At 32.5% G+C, this 17,175-nt stretch overlaps 2 protein-coding genes across 2 annotated transcripts in view; one reads left to right on the plus strand and one right to left on the minus strand.

The window, feature by feature from the left end:
* LOC129234237 (cleavage stimulation factor subunit 3-like) overlaps nt 1-7,243 on the minus strand; it is a 121,673-nt gene extending 114,430 nt beyond the window's left edge. Inside the window, exons 1-2 of the mRNA XM_054868177.1 lie at nt 7,115-7,243; nt 2,502-2,612 (exon numbers count right to left, since the gene is read on the minus strand). Of these exons, the coding sequence (XP_054724152.1) occupies nt 2,502-2,612; nt 7,115-7,129 (126 nt within the window). The 5' untranslated portion in view covers nt 7,130-7,243. The remainder of the gene's footprint in view (nt 1-2,501; nt 2,613-7,114) is intronic.
* Nucleotides 7,244-8,025: 782 nt separating this feature from the next.
* LOC129226883 (GTP cyclohydrolase 1 feedback regulatory protein-like) lies at nt 8,026-15,224 on the plus strand. Its single transcript, XM_054861515.1, has 3 exons — nt 8,026-8,393; nt 8,486-8,580; nt 14,377-15,224. The coding sequence occupies exons 1-3, from the start codon at nt 8,358-8,360 to the stop codon at nt 14,513-14,515; spliced, it is 270 nt and encodes an 89-aa protein (XP_054717490.1). The 5' UTR covers nt 8,026-8,357; the 3' UTR covers nt 14,516-15,224.
* The last annotated feature ends 1,951 nt before the right edge of the window (nt 15,225-17,175 follow it).

A 17,175-nucleotide genomic window follows, 5' to 3' on the forward strand; every position in this document is an offset into this window, starting at 1 on the left:
AAATCATGAGCGGGGGGGGGGGGGCAAAAAGTGCTTACCAATGCCTTTTCAGAAAAGTTTACAACAACACAGCTGCTAATTAGCTGTGATAAAACAAACAACCATTATATTTATTTGGCAGTAGCAATTACTTATCACTTGCAGGAACATCACAAGAGTGCCGATTTTTTTTCTCTCAAAATTAGCCGATTTAGTATAAGCTGATCCCTCTAATTTGACTTCAAAAAAGGCTCCAAAAATTATCGGTTTATACACAGAAATATGCGGTTTATACACAGAAATATGCGTTATTTTGTTTTTGCTCTTTCAATAAACAATTTGTGAAAGATCCGATCTTGTTTATCAGAATTTTGTGAAGGGTCCGTTTTGTTTGATCGGGATTTTGTGAAAGGTCCGTTTTGTTTGATCGGGATTTTGTGAAAGGTCCGTTTTGGTTGATCGGATTTTTGTGAAGGGTCCGTTAACGGACCCAAATATCCTCTGGCCAGACCCCTGATTCCGCAAAAATATTTCAGCATACATTATTGGAGTGGGTGGCAAATTGAAGCAAAAGAGCTTAAATATCTTTTTGTCAAGATATTTAACTATGGTTTTGTTATTATTGCTTTTCATTTGTTAGCAATATTCTACTTTGTACAAATTTGCTGCATTGCACCATTTCCTGCAACAGTGTTTATTTCTATATAAATTTAAATTTTGAAAGAGGAGCAGTAATTTCTAAACCAAGTCCTTGAATAAAGGGTCGAGGGAGCCAGAGTTTAATCTTGGTTGTATCACTCAATAATGTCAATTTTTCATTTTTTTAGATAAAAAAATTATTTTTTAATTCAAATCATTTGAATTTATATTGTTGAAATATTTTCCTTGTGTGACAGATCATACTTTTCAGAGCAAGAGTTGAAAATAAATATATGATTGGTTATTCCATTTCCTTGCATTAGATTTTAAAATTTGGGTTAAAAAACTTCATAATACTATTTCAGGAACAAAAGGACAACTTGCAGTTGCTTCATTTAACCAAGAAATCCCAAAAATTTAAACAGGCTTGTACGTTTTCTTAAATAATTTCATAAAAAAGGGACCATGCCAAGTTTCATTAAAATCCAAGACTGAGGGAGTCAACCGCATTTTTTCTAAAATAAGATTTAGGAAATAATATTGTTGTAATACAGTAAACTCCCGATTATCCGCGGAATTGGGTGGCACAAGTGCCGCGGATAATAAAAATCGCGGATAACCGCAAAAAGACTAAAATGGGGGACAAATCAGGTAAAAATTATCCTATCTCAAATTCTTAACTGTATTGATGCATAACACTTTCTGCAAACAGTGAAAATATATATAGAGTACAGTACAAGTGTTTTGTACTTTTGCACAACCGAACTTAACAAACAAGTGTATGTACGATGAAGAACGCACAATAATAATAATGATAATAATTAATACAAATTAAATCAATCAATCAAGCAAAAACAACTGAGTATAAATTTAAAATTTTTCAAAAAAAAAAAAAAAAAAAAAAACAGCCTCTGGTATTCGCTTTTTACTGCGAAATTACATGTTCGTGATTGTTGATTGATTCGCGGATAATCCGCCCCGTGGATAAACCGCTCGCGGTTAATCGGGAGTATACTGTAATGAATAAAATAAGCAGATATAACGTAGCATATGGTAAAAAGCCTCCCAACACTAAAAATGATTGAAATACTTGCAGGATGCAAAAAGATTGAAATCTCAAACGAGGCATGCAACTTTCGGCGCAGCACGTGTCTGACGATGAGATGCAAAAAGATTGAAATTAAAAAAGCAAGTGTTGGCATTTTTTGCAAACATACATCTTTGGAAGAGATAGCGGAGGATGAAAATTCTAGGGGGGGGGGGGATAGAAAGAAAAAGAAAACAGAGATCAAAAACTAAGAAAAATATAATTTTTTTAGATTTTAAAGAAAAATAAGATCATTACGAGACCTGAAAGAGGAAGAAAGGTTTCAAAAACCAACAGAGAAAGCCGAGATTTCGGCAAAAGTGAGGAAAATCTCAATTTTGCATAATTCTATTCAAGCATCCTTATTTTGTTGATGTTGAGGTTTCAAACTTTTTTAAAACTGTTCTTTGTATCAACAGACTAAGTGCAATTAAATTTAATTCAATGCAAAATTTCTCCACCTTTAATACAAAAGTGCCATGGGAGCAGTGAGCAAAGAATTAACAGTGTCTCAATGCTCCCTCCAGGCAAAACATAAACTTAATGGATGCAATTCTCAGACAAAAAAAAAATTAATAATGCCAACGAGTAAAAAGCTTTCAAACCAACTTTAAAAATTAATAACTCTCAACAGCCTTGAACTTGGATAAATTTTCTACAGAACAAATGTCTGTGCAAACAAATGCAGTTTTTAAAAAATTAAAAAACCTCATTAATCCTGATATAAAGTTGCAGCAATATTATATACTTTTATAAAAAAAAAATATTAAAAATGAATACAACAAGAAAAACTTACATTTGCCTCCCTGACTATCGTACTCCATGCTTCAGCATCATAATCATGCTCCTCTAATCGCTTTTCAGCTTTCTTCAGTCGTTCCTGAATAAATCCCAAATGGTTTTGATCCTGTGAAAAAATAATAAGAATACAGTTAAATCTCAATATGATACACATATTTTTAAATAAAAGTAAAATAAATCATATTTGATTAAAAACATCAATCACCAACATTAATTTGGTTCCAACTATTTACCAGACAAGTAAATAAAACTGGCATCACAGACTTCCCTTCTTTAGATTTACCAACAATGGGGGATTTTTAGAGACCCACGGGCAATTCTACCGTTACGGACGTAACAATCATCAGACTTTAAATACACATAATTTCAATTTGGTTTTATGAAAAGCTACATTTTTTTTTTTTTTTTTTTTTTTTTGTATAGTTTGGAATTATTTATGCTGGCAAAAATTTGGGTGCAGATTGCATGATTACAAAAAGTAACAAAAAATTAAAACTGCCTGTTATGGACGTAACTCAGAAAACAGCAAAATGTATGCATTGTCATACAATCGTCAATATTCTTCTGAATTACTCATAGATTTCTAAAATTTTCTTTTAAATACTTGTTCTAGAGATTTCAAGCTTTCTAAAACCATAAAGTTTTCATTGATATTGTTTGTAAAATTTGTGATAGAAATTAATGTTGGTTACGGACGTAACATCAGAGCATCAAAAGTTTTGTTGTATCATATTACATGTCATACACTATATTTTCATTGCCTATCCTGTACTTTTTTTCTAGTTAATTGTAAATATTACATGTGTTACGGATGTAACATACTGCTTTTTGTTACATCCAAAACCAAAAATGTTACGTCTGTAATGCCATTTATTAAAAAACTAAAGAAATTTTAATGTTTTAGACTATGGTAAACAATTACTCCAATAAATTGCTAAAAGGACACAAAAGGATTTATTTTGATTTTTTAGTAAGTAACGACAAATTTTACTAAATTTTTGGTTTGGACATAACATCAAACTTCATTTTTTAAAAATTTGAATTATCCAATTTTACTTTGCAAAAAAATTAAAATAAATGCATGTTATTATAGTATCATGTTAATAGTTTAAACTGTATTGCAATTAATTTTGTTTATTTTTATTTTACTACTAGAAATAAGAGTCCTGAAGAACTCAAAATCCTGATAATGTTCTATTAATTGAAAAACACGTACTTGTTATACAATTGCAATTTATATCAGCAAAAGTATAAGAATGTGCACAGACTTGACTAATTCAAGGATCACACATAATTGCAGTTTTCTTTAAAAATCTCTATTTTTTGGAAAAGGCAACATTTTTTAAACTGAGCAGGGACACTCCAAATTCAAATTTTAGGAAGGCGGAAAATCTCTATTTGCCGAATGGAACTCCAAGTTTTGACAAATATAAGTTCAACATTCACAGAATTTAAATTTTGCCGAATGGAACTCCATTTTAATAAATAGTGATGATTTTGCCGAATACGGAAATTTTTCGGAGGTCGTATTTATCTCCTGTGACCTGCCATAGGGGTGCTGTTGACTGTCGGCCTAACTTTGCTTATCAACTTGCAGCCAAAAAACCAATTCACCCAAATCAGGAACGAAGGGCACCCATATGCAAAATTTTAAAGGGGGTTCAGATATTTCTCCCATAGAAACCGATATCAGTACAGATTTAGTTATTAAAACAAACCGTACAGAATAAGGAGCAAGAATACTTTTCAGTGAATGAAAAAGTTTGCGATCTTTGGCAAAAATAAATTTCAGAAAGTAATTTAGGGGTGAAAAGCGTTACCACTAATTGTTGTGATAGCAAAAAAAAAAGAAAGAATAGAAAAGGGTCCAGAGCGGGGTATAGATTCTGCAATCTCTGGAGCACAATATCGCTCCTTAACCAACTAGGCTAGCAGCGGCTCGTCAAAAGACTGACATTTTAAACCCATAAGGCGCCTAGGAGACTGCATGGCGACTTTAAATCGATTTCTCTCATAACTTTCTGAGTATTGCATTGTATTACTTTAACCACCTAAGGTACTAGGGGGCCTCTTTCAGAAAAAAAAAAAAATGACGCAAATCATGCCGTCTTCGAAAGAGTTTTGAGCGAGTTCAAACCAAAACGAAGGAGTTTGAAGGGCCATTTCAAAAAAATTCCCAAATGAAGAAGTATTGGAGGGGTTTTGAAGGAGTGTATGAACCCTGATATATATATTGTAACTTCCAATGCCAAGTAATAAGAGAACTGAAAAATCACAGAAAACATACAAGAATAAATGTGACATCAGTAAATCTATAAATTATAGGGCAGCCCTTGTTACCCAATAACGCTTCCAAATCAAAATCCAAGGAAGAGCACAGGGTTTGTGGAGGTGTTGTATGCTCATATCCTTTTAAGATGACATGGAGCATAGAAGGCAAAGAGAGTCCGGTGTGACATTAATGCACTGAAGGTGTTTTTGAAGGCAGCCATGTCCAGAAAGAAGCCGGATAATTGCCAGATTGCTTTTTGAGCGGTTCTGGTAATTTACGAAATCTGTTCGATAGCTGGTTCTTTTTTTGTTTTGATTAAAAGGTCCTGAAACAGGAAGTCCAGAAGGTTTCTCTGACAATTGACTTGATGGTGCGAAAAGGGAGGCAAATTAAGTTGTTTGTAGATTATTCAATGAGTTCCCAAAGGAGGAAATATTTCACTTTCAAAATTAGGAGACTAAGCTACCAGAGCAAAACTTATCGACAAGTTTAGAAATTAAAGCAATTATAAATTAATCAATTTATTTTACTTTTAAATATTTTCTATTTTGGAAGGTGGGGCAGCTGCCCTCTTTTGTTCGCTCTAGATACGCCCAAGTATATACCTAAGAGATGGTTCTATTCTTCAAAGCTTGCGGGAATCAGAAAAGCTTCAGAATAGTTATTTTTGCTACTTTTGGAATATGAGACTAAATTGTTGTTGTTTGTTGCTACTTATGCCACTTGGGAAACCGAGCCCAAGAAGCGAGGCACTCAATTTAGGGCAGAGAAGTACGGCTTATGTTTACTCAAGCACCTATTTATGTAGAAGTTCGATTTTGCTCAGACAATACACAATAGATGGCAGCACCATCTATGGTGCTGATGGATAATTTAGAACTGAACCAGAAGTCTCATAACTCCTGGCTTAGCACCCCCACAGGTATCATTTCACTTGGAGGAACATGTGACCACAAGCATATTTAACGTCCCCCCCACCTCACCCCCAATGAAGACTGGATCTTCGACCGGCTAGGATCGAACCAAGAATCCTCCGGTTACGAGTCCAATGCCTTACCGATCAAGACTAAATGAACAATTTCTGAATTGTAACAACCTTCAACATAAAAGGTAATGAGAATTATAGCTACAGAACATAGTCCTGTTTCTAAATGTCAGTTTTAGAGTGAATAGGAACCAACATTGCAGAACACAAAATAACGCTTGCACTCATTCATAATAAAAGTCACAATTTCTCAAGGATATATTGCAGGGTTGTACAAGTAAAATCCAAAACCTTTATGTAGATTAACTGAATAGCATTTCGGGGCTTAGGGTCAGATCAACATAACTCAAACTGAGAGTGAGTGCAGTTACGTTTGTGTGACCCTAAGCCCTTGATTTATAAGTGCAAACAGTGAAAAATGGATTACAGTCAAGCCCGCTTATTAGAATATCGGTTAAAAGAATATCCTGATCATTGTAATATATTTTCCAAGTACCATACCGTTGTAATTTTTTATTTTGAACCCAGATAATGGAATATCCCACTTATCAGAATAATTTTCAGAGGCAAATTGGCTATTCCATGAAGCGGATTCAACTGTACTTCCAAAATACTTGTTATATGACTCATTGGCGACTTGAACTAGTGCAACTGCCCCTCTGTTGTAGGTAAAGGGTCTTCGCTTCTCTATTTTTCAGAGTTCAAAATTGATGATCCATCAAAAAATAATAAAATTGATCAATTCATGTGTTAACAAAGAGAAGAATTAATTTAATAAGCTAGTTTTATGTTTTTTACAAGCTATAATTTCTTTAGAACTGAAATGTAGCTTTGAACTGGAAGAAGAAAGCCTACCGTCATGCGACCATAGGTTCCCATTTTTGAAGCGGTGCCCCAAGAGTCTATCATATCGCAATTTCCTCAGATATTAAATTAATAACGACGAATTTAATGTATAAAAAAAAGTTACTTTAGGGGCACCACCCACCTAACTTTCCCTCCCCCTGCATCTCCTTTATCCCCCGCCCCCTCTTGTTTTGGATACCAGCCGCCAATGAGACATATCACAACTAACATTCAAAATTTGTATCGCTACACACAGTATCGCCATTTTTATCGGTTTTTAATAAAAACAAGGGAGTTTTATATCTACGTACATTTTTCTAACAACATTCTATTTCATAGCGAAATTCGGCAGCTAATTTCCTTTTTGGTGTTCGTGCTCTTTCCCTTTAAAGATTACTTTATAACATATCATATTGTGCCAACGCCACCAAATAAACACAGAACCACTTGAGTTGAAAAACTAACATTTGAGTTAAGTTTCCAATCGAAGAAATCTCTTACTTACCTCGAATAAAGTCATGGCTGCTAAACACTTTTGAACCACACTAATATGATGAGCAGTCTGTCTATTTGTAAGTAAAAAATAAACAAATATTACGCCAGAGTTCTGTAAAAAATATTGAACAAGCGTCAAGAAAAGAAAGAGACCAAGCAAGGACTGAGCATGCGCAGAAGCTCACGCACTCACGGTTAGGGTTAGAATAAAACTTTGGTAACGTTTGCAAGCACTAGGGCTACATTCGGAAACAGGCACCGGTCACACCGGTGCCACCGCAAACGTTCGGAAACGATCGAGTCCCAACAGACAGGCCGACGCATCAGCTTAAGTTTAGCCATTTTGGATCGGATTTTTCATTGTTGCACTGCTTGGGTTACCAAAGCACAGTTTCGGGTTTCGCCAAATTTGCCGAAAATTAATACTTTGTTTAATAAACAGTTCACGTGCCGCTAATAATCGCTCGCATTGAACAATCACCAAACGCGAACAATCGCCAGAAAGACAACCAATCAAACTCGCGCATATCGGTAGCACATCACAGCTAATGACGTCAATGTTTACTCGCGCAGGTCAAAAATACTTATTGTTATTCAAAAATGTCGCGCGCATGGATGTCGTGCAGTTCGACACCCTGGTAGCCAGTTTTTCTTTGAAACAGGGAATCCTTTTGAACAACATCGCGCCCCCCCCCCTCTTACTGAGAACGAAGTCTCCAAAATGAAATTTTTAAAATAAACGCAAAAATTTCATGGGCGCAGTGTACACACCGTTCCCTCCTCCATGGATTAGCATAGGCTGATGTAGAGTCCCTAGGGACTCTAGGCTGATGTCATTTGCTGTCACGTGATTAACCACCGGTCGCGCTCGTCAAACGCAAGGCTGCGTTCAAAAATAATCCACCGGTTATACACCGCGTGGTCAGAGCCGTGTGGTTATAGTTCTAGTTTCGGTTTCTTTTAAAATGTATTGTATACCATAAAACAATAACTAATATGCACGTGATGTTAGTGTGAAACAAAATACGAATTTCGTTCAAACGTTACAGAAATAGTAGTTTTTGCTCTAAAAGCCTATGTACGGGCGGCACATGGTGCATGTGTAAACAAAGCGATACCAAGTAAACAGATGTATGATCTAGAATACGAATCATGATATAATTTATCATATTATTATGCAATGCTTTTGCACTACTTTTAAATAAGAGAAGGAGTTTTAGCCAAAATTAATTACACCACGTAAAGTGCTTGAAATGCCTTACATAGTGATTTCAACTCAAATAAGAGTGGTAAAACGATTTAATTCAATGAGTTTCTGAAGCAAGTGAACTTCTTTTCATGAAAACCTTCATTGAAATAATATAATATTTTTAACTTCTAGGAAAATGGTCCTACAATTGTTGGAGATGAACAGTCTAATCCAGAACTGATGCAATTTTTGGGAGCGGAGTTAGTGAAACAATTAGGAAATGATTTGTAAGTTTTTACTTCAATTACTCTTACCTAATATTAAGTCTCACTAATTTTTTTTTTTACATTTGTAAAATCTTTGGGAAAAATTCAAAATATCTGTTTTGAAGCTCGCTAAAATTTCTGTAAAAAATGCTGCTGCAGAAGAATATTACCTTTGTTTTTTGAAAAATTTTTGGTACTATTATGGAATTCATAAAGTCAGTCTATAGTGAGATGTACAACTTTAGATTAAGGGTGGTTTTGATCAAAATATAGTTCAATAATTTTCGCATTTTGCAAGCATTATAATCTATTAAATTTTTTTTTCTTTTTGAGTGTCAAAGACTTACGGAAGCCTTTGAGATCACCAACTCCAGACTTCTCATCTATAGGCTGCCTGCTTTTGCTAGCATTCTAAGATATGCTACTGCTAGTCTTGACTTGGTACAGTGTATCCAGAAGTCAGACTGTCCCCAGACTCGGTTGTATTCCAGTCCTTTGGCCACCATACATGAGATAACCTGATCAGGAATCGTTACAGGTTTTCACTGACGGATCGGCCCTTTTTTCAGCTGGTAGAGTTGCCGTCAGTGCTTATTCCAAATATTTTAGTCTTCAAGAGCCTCTCAACGTTTGAGCAGATAATTATGATGGCCATCAGACATGGTTGGCAAGTTTCTGCTGAGGTGGTTAAAACCACCAGTAGAAACCGGTTAAAACTGGCATGGCAAAAACCACTTTCTGCCATATTTGCGGCAGAAACTGGCAAAAACTCACAAAATGAAAAAAAAATTAAATTATTGACGTGCAATAGGAAGTGCATGGAAAAAATAATTATTAACCGAAGCACAATTTAATTAAGATATTAATATAATTTAAAATCAAACGTTACATTGTTTGGACCCTGCAGTTGCTTCTTAGAGAAGGTGGTTTCTAAAATCTAAAGTTTCTCAATCTAATATGTACAAATGAGAAACTTTAGAATATTCCTGCAACAGAAGAGCTAGCAGGCAATACATGAAGATCAAGCAATGTTCGTGAAACTTTCATCTATTGTATATTTTTTTTAACTGGTCCACCATGTAGTAACTGGGGTAGCGGGAGAAATTCAACTGGAAAAATAAGTTTCGTGAAATAGGGCCAACTTGTTTTGCAAAGCTGTGACATTAGGTACAAAATCTATGTTAATATTGGCAAGTAAAATTCTGGCACTTTCTTTTTGAAGCGCGTGATAATTTCGATCACAAACAATTTAGATGAAGCATATAAGTAAGCAAATTAAAATTAGAAATGCCTTTTAATTTTGTATGTCGCTCCTCTTTCCTGAGCACCTATATGATTTTTCGTCCTTTGTTAGATTAATCCAAACATTACGAGCATCTGCAATTGAAAAGTTCCCTTCTCGAACTAAATCAAGGGCATTAGCATAGGATTTTATTTTTTTAAATGATGAAATAAAGTTTTATTTTTTAGTTTACTTAAACGAATATCATATAGCAATCACTTAAGTAATTAAAGATGCTTTTAAGTTTTTGCCAGTTTCTGCCGGATTTACCGGTTATAACCAGTTTCTGTCACTAGCACGGCAAAAACTAGTTTCTGCCGGCAAAAAGCCAACCCTGCCATCAGAGCTACTGGTGAGACAGCTGAACAAAATATTGTTATCTTCATTGATTCTCAGGCTATGATCCAGACCATTCCTGATTATAATTTATGTTCCTCCGAACTTTAGCTACGTAAACAACGCTTTGGCTATAGTTGATGTTCTGGAAGAGAATTTGTCTTTTAGTGGATCCCTAGCCATATTGTGACATCTATGGGAATGAACAGGTGGACATATTGGCCAAAGAGGCTTCAGCTTTGCATCCATCTTTCCATCCAGTTCCTCTTTGACAGTGTTTCTTTTAGACTTTTTGCTGTGGGGGGGGGGGTTGTCTTTGAAAGTTTGGGAAGGGGGATGGAGCAATCGCGTATTTAAGGGACGGGACAATTTATGAGTTTGGAGGGTGCAAGGGTGTACTCAAGGAGGAGGACCCTCAAGTGAATCCCTGTATTTGTCCACAGGCAGGACAATATGAGTTTTAAAAAACACTCCTGGTTAATTATATCGTTCTTTCTGAAGTCAAATTTGGTTTCATCAAATTGTTATTGTAAATTGTTAATTTACTATTCCTAAAACTGACAATAACATATAATAAAATAAAAACTACAAATAGTAAAGAAAAATAACTCTCACAAAGTTTCACTGGAAAAAAAGACAAGGAAAATGGTTAGAGCCTGGGCTATGTGCACTAAAAAATCATGTAAAGTGAATGCATATATATGCACTAAAAGTACTTAAAATAGTCACTAAAAGCTAAAAAATATGCGCTAAAGACTAAAAATATTTGTTTTTGCTTTTTTTTAAAAAAACTTTCGTGAAGAAAGAAGTAAAGAAATGCGGAAACATGCATTTTTTAAAAAACAATTACCATTTTTATGCATTTATATGAACTAAATGTCAAAAGTAGCAATTACATATGCAAAAAACGGTTGCGTAATACTGTCGGCCCAGCTTAAATGAATATCCTTGGTTCCAAGAAATATTATTTGATTAAGCAGGGAATTTTCTTTGCCTTTCCAAAGTGACAACATATTTCTTAAAACATAATAATAATGAACCAATATCTTTTGAAGGAAGTAATTAATGTTATAAGTAAAAAGTTTTTGAAACAAGTAAAGTGAACAACAAAATATAATATTCATTAATTATACATAAGTATACGCCTGAAAATTACAAAAAAGTTACTTATAACTTGAGTTTTAAAATCATTGTTGTTGCACCTTTTTTCATTACATTATTTTTTGAAGAAGGTCTCAATAGTGGATTGCTTGCTGACCCTTGCTTTTACCCCTTTTCGTCTGACGAGTTTTACGTTTAAGATTTATTGATTTGTTACCATCTGCAATGTTTATATTTCTTTATGTTAGTTAATTTATTCATTGTCCAGATACTTATTGCTTTTTGTAATAGTAACAATGAAAGAAATTTGATAGAATAGTGGAAATGTTTTGATGTAATGTGAATGTTGTTATTCTTGCCCGTTGTTGGCCGAAAATGTTATTTTATAATTTTACATGAATAATTGTTCTCACTTAATTTATTTTTAGTTGATTCAAAGGTTTCCTAGCAAAAGTATTTGCAAAAGCTGACCACTATTATTTGATTATCGGGGGAAATTCGTATAAGCAGGATATTTGTTTATCCGTTACCCGATTAAGCGGGACTGACAGTATGAGCAAAAGTAAATGACTAATTAAATAAAAAAATAAAACTAAAATAAAAAAATTGGGGTTTTTAAAGAAATATTTTAAATATTTAGAATTGAAAAAAAATGAGTAATATTACTAAATTTAAACATAAGGTATTAATTGTCAAATAAGCATGCATGAGAAATTTTTCTTTTACCTAAAATTTAAAAAAATGTTATGAAGGTAATGTAATGGGACCCCAAGTTAGTTTATATAAGATTTCGAATGCATTGTAAACAGAGGTGTGAATGTAAGGACTATTTATTATCAAGTAGATAGAAATTTTTGTTTAAAAAAACCATGTTATGTATGGAAGTTTATTGCTTTTTTAAATAACTTCATTGAAAAAGCTCTTAAGCTAAGAAAACTTGGAGAATGATTTTTGGATACCCTTGTGATTTAAATATTGGAGTTCATTCTTTTGTACAGTGGACGCCGGTAAATTGAATCAGCTGCTTTAATGAATCAAATCGTCAGAAGCAGAAAAGACCCAGTTTCATTGAATTAGCAGTTTATTTGAATCAGCTGTTTTATGGAATTAAAACTGTTTAGAACAAACGTGATTCATATAAGCAGCGGCCTCTGTACAATTTTTAAAGGGAACGGTACAATATTATCATGCGTGATTATTGTTAATAAATTTTTAAACCAAAGAAAAAAAATATTCTAAAAAAACCAAAACTTCCCTCAACTAATTTGTTTTTGACTATTGCAATTTGACATCTTGAATTTCAATTATGCTTTTCGCAATCAGAATTGTGTGTGCAGGACTGTGTCCTCTGTGTGTGTGATATGGACGCTACTAGACACCACCAAAGCAGAATACTACTAAATTTGCGACATACGTCGCAGAACAGATGCCTGAACTGCAGAACAATTCTATTCAAATGAGAGAGGAAAACTCAAATAAATTTTCTACAGAAATTCTGTAAAAATCTGTAGAATTTCTGTATAAACTGCAGATTTCTGTAGAATTTCTTCACAAACTGCAGATTTTCTACAAATATCTTCCAACTAAAGATATATTTCTGCAGATTTCTACAAATTATGAGAAAATCTTATTTAGCGTAATGCTCGTGCAAAATATTGGAATTTTATGCATCATTTGAGAAACTTTAGATTTATTTTGAACTTGATAAAATCTACAAAAATATCTGCATCTTTGACCGCCTGCATTTATTTTTTATGCTCTTAATCACCAAACGGGATTAGATTTTTCCAAAATTTTAGCCCTTTATGTTTGTTTTGTAAAGTTTTCCCCCTTATTTCACTTTTTCAGTCCTCGGAGCAATCCTATATTTCTTATAAATCTGAAAATATTCTGAGTTTTCTTGCATTTTTGGTTGTTTTTTCCTATTTTCCCTCTATCTTCATCCACCATAACTTCTGCCATAAATGTATGTATCCGAAACATGCCAACATTGAAACACGTGTCTTGCTTGAGATTTCAATCCCTTTGCATCCCAAAATATTTCAATTATTTTGAAAGTTTTGAGGTACTTTAAATTATGTGTTGCTATCCTTTAATATATTATTTTAGTAATTAATTTATTTATTAACATTATTTTAATTGCTCATTCATACTATGTAAAATTTACCAAACAAAAAAAAACGTAGTTTGACACCAAATTATATGTTGCCATCCTTTAATATATCATTTTAGTAATTCATTTATTTATTAACATTATTTTAATTGCTCATTCATACTATGTAAAATTTACCAAACAAAAAAACTTAGTTTGACACCCAGACTAGGGTTTTCATAAAACTTTACATTTTTGCCTCTTCTATACATTTGGAGAATCTTACATGGTTTAGGTTTTACAGCCTGTTCAAGTTTTGAGGATGTTATAGTTTTTGTTATCAACTAAATTTATATTGTTTCTATGTGTACAATGCTAGAAGCGCTTGCAGAACAATTTTCGGCAAATGATTTTATGTTGCAGAACATCACAAAGTATTCTGTTTTAGGGCTGGACAACATCAAACAGTCAAGTAAGAACAATAAGCAATTCGTGTTTGCTCAAAAAAAAAAAATTGTAAAATCAGTCATACATAAATATTAATAAATGATTTTTGGGAAACGGTCACAAATCTGACAAGAAAACATAAATTGTTTCATAAATGAATAATTGTTTAGCTGCACATTTTCCATATCATACTTACTAATTTTTATGGGTATGACTCCTCTCCAATAGGATTTTTACTTTGTAAAAACTATGTTTTCATGAAATGATTATATGTAAATTATTAACTGCTCATTTTTCTTTGGTTTCAATTTAAATTTTTTTTTCAAAGTATTTCATATTTAAACCCTATGGCAGTGTTTTTGGTGACCCCTTCAAGTTGGGGTTTGGGGCAGCTTCCCTGTTTTCTTTCAATGATCTAACTCTGCTTGAGTCAAATAGTTTGCTTTTATAAAAATAGACATTATATATATATATATATATATATATATATATATATATATATATATATTATAAAAAAAATCTAATTTGTATAAATACTTTATTGAAGAAATATTTTCAGCAAAGAGTACAGATCAAAGGATCCTCCAAGAATTGTGCTTGATAAACTGGAATTGAAAGGATATAAAGTTATTGCAATGGCTGGTATTGGACAAACTTGTATTTGGACTTTGAATAAGCCACCAGATTCTTTTTCATGATAATATTTTCTTCTTCTTCTTTTTTTTTTAATTAAACTGCCTTTTGGCAACCCACATGTTTTCTTTTGGTTTACCCATGGCCCCATTTAATTCTTATAGGCTGTGACAATCGCTGAGACTCGTGGCAACAAAGAGGGCACTACTGGGAACCCCTGTTTCCATTGATTGGTGTATGCACAGGGGTTCCCTGTGGTACCCTTGTAATCAAAATGGGTGACGTCCAATCAATCAGGATGATTATTTTTTCCTGAGTAATCTAGTTTGAAAATTAGAATGAATTGCTTTTTGCATTAACCATCTCTTTTAAGCTTTTTTATTATTCATGTGCAAAGCTAAAAGATGTGTCAAAATCATTCCTATTAATTTGTATTAAAGTTTCAATATTTTGTATTTTATACATAAGTTACTTGTTTGTATTACTTATCTGGAAAATGAGGTATTTTTTAATAGTATTATTATTAAACTTTGCTTTCACAGCTCGAAATATTGCTTATAAAGTAATAAATTAAAGCTGTGTATTAGATTATCTCATAAAAGCATTTATTAGAGTTTATTATGCAATGAATATACAGTCGAGCCCGCTTATAATGAAGCCTTATTGTGAATTTCTGGCTATAAATGTTATAGCTTCAGTTCCCCTTCGAATTTTTAAGTGTATTATTGAACTTTTTGATAACGAAATTTTTATTTGGTCACTACAACTAGAAATGAGCGCTACTGTATATTTAAAAAATCAATGTTTTAAAATATTGATGGGTTTTTTTTTCTTTGGTTGATGTATAAATATAACCAATGCTTTAATTTTGAACACTGGTGTTTATGTTTATGATCTATGTTGCAACTTAAATTACTTACACGTAAAGTATATAATGTACTTTTTGTGAAGTTATGTATGCTTTCCGAGATAAATATAAATTTTTTAACTTTATTATATATTCTATTTTTTGTATATTGACAAAAACTGTATCAGATTTTTGAATACAATAAATTATATAGAAATGTACTAATATGCATTCTCACTTATTAATATTCTTTTGTATTGAGTTAAGATGTTTCAAAACAATTTTCATAGAGTTATCCCTATTCAATAATGCAAGAAATCAAAAATGTTTCAACCTTTGGTTTACCAAGTTCGGAAACCAAATGACTGGTATGCGTGGTGAGTTTATAAGAGGGTAGGAAGACTTAAAAATGTTTTAAAAAACGTAGGATTTTCGTAAAAGTTAAGCAGATAAAGTATTTCTTATTTCAGGTGTGTTCCAAGTATAATCAATATTTTTTTGTATTGCTAAAAGCTGCTTTTCTTATTTTAGTCGGTTTGTTTTAGAAATTTATATGAAGTAAAATAATAATTATATGATAATTTCAAAATTAAATTATAATACTGTGAGGAAATTTCTTAAGGAAGAAAGCGCCACTTGATATTATTAATAAATAAGTGACTCAGAAAATTGATGAAGTGTAACTAGATGACTAAGGAGTAAAAGAAAATGTTAATGGAGAAGCGCAATGAGAATAAATATGCAGTTGTCAAACTACAATAAAAGTCAAAATGTGGGGTTGTTTGCATAGAAATACAAGAAAAAGAAAAAAGTATTGAAACAAGAATCAACACTATGCTTAGCTGATGCTTTTTCTAAACAGTCTGACAATATAGTTTCTTGAGAGTAAAGTAACTAAACATAATTTAGTTCACGAGAGCCGTTAAATTTCATCTCTTTCCGCATCTATAAATTGTCATTTATACTGCCATCTGGTTGAAAGTTAATTTCTATTTTATTATAGGTGATAGTAAAATTAACAAAAAAAAATATTGTCTAAAATTTTGTTGTTGCTATTTTCAAATACAAGAGTGGTTCATTAAAAAAGAAAGCTTTTCATTTTTTCAGCAAAGGAAGGTTTGATTTCAATTTAACAAAATTTGCTACCTGTATAAGTTAGTTTCATATTTTTATAAATAATTACAAAATTAATGTAAAAAATATGACATAAAATATAGCTATGAAGATAATTTTTAGAATCCAAAAGAAATGTAATTGATGAAATAAAGCTTATAATTCAACTTTTGTTGTTTTCAGCTAGGGATTAGAGGGGGGGGGGCAGAATAAGGAAATTGAAAAGTACCTTTGAAAATAAAATTCGAAAAATGAATGAACATTTTTGATTTTTTTTTTTTTTGCATTTTTATTTACTTTTTTAGTTAGCAAATATAGAAACAAATAGTACATGAAGAAAATATATGCAAACATTACAATTAAAACAATTATAAGCTATTATAGCTCTCCATAAGCTAGAGTTAAAACAATGATGATAAAACTATCAAATGTTGCAAAATCTATATATATAATTCTCTTACGTGCCGGCAAATGAAGGGGTGAATTTCTAAACCTCTGTTGGCAACACTTCGCCGATAAATCATGTAAACAAACTTCTACGTTGTTGTGAAATCTTGAATCACAGAATACTCAACGAACTTTTTTTTTTTTTTGAGATGAGTTTGAGTCGGGCTGTGGCCCATTTCAACCTTAATCAGCAAAGAAAAGCTCAAAGAAGGCAGGAAACCGTTCTTGAATCCAATTTAAGACGAGCCATTTCCAGAGTTGTATTCGCTGCCGATAATTTTTAGCGGCTGGGGAATTTTCAGTCAGCAGTTCCTTCAA

This window comes from Uloborus diversus, chromosome 1 (assembly GCF_026930045.1).
Source record: "Uloborus diversus isolate 005 chromosome 1, Udiv.v.3.1, whole genome shotgun sequence".
NCBI lineage: Eukaryota > Metazoa > Arthropoda > Arachnida > Araneae > Uloboridae > Uloborus > Uloborus diversus.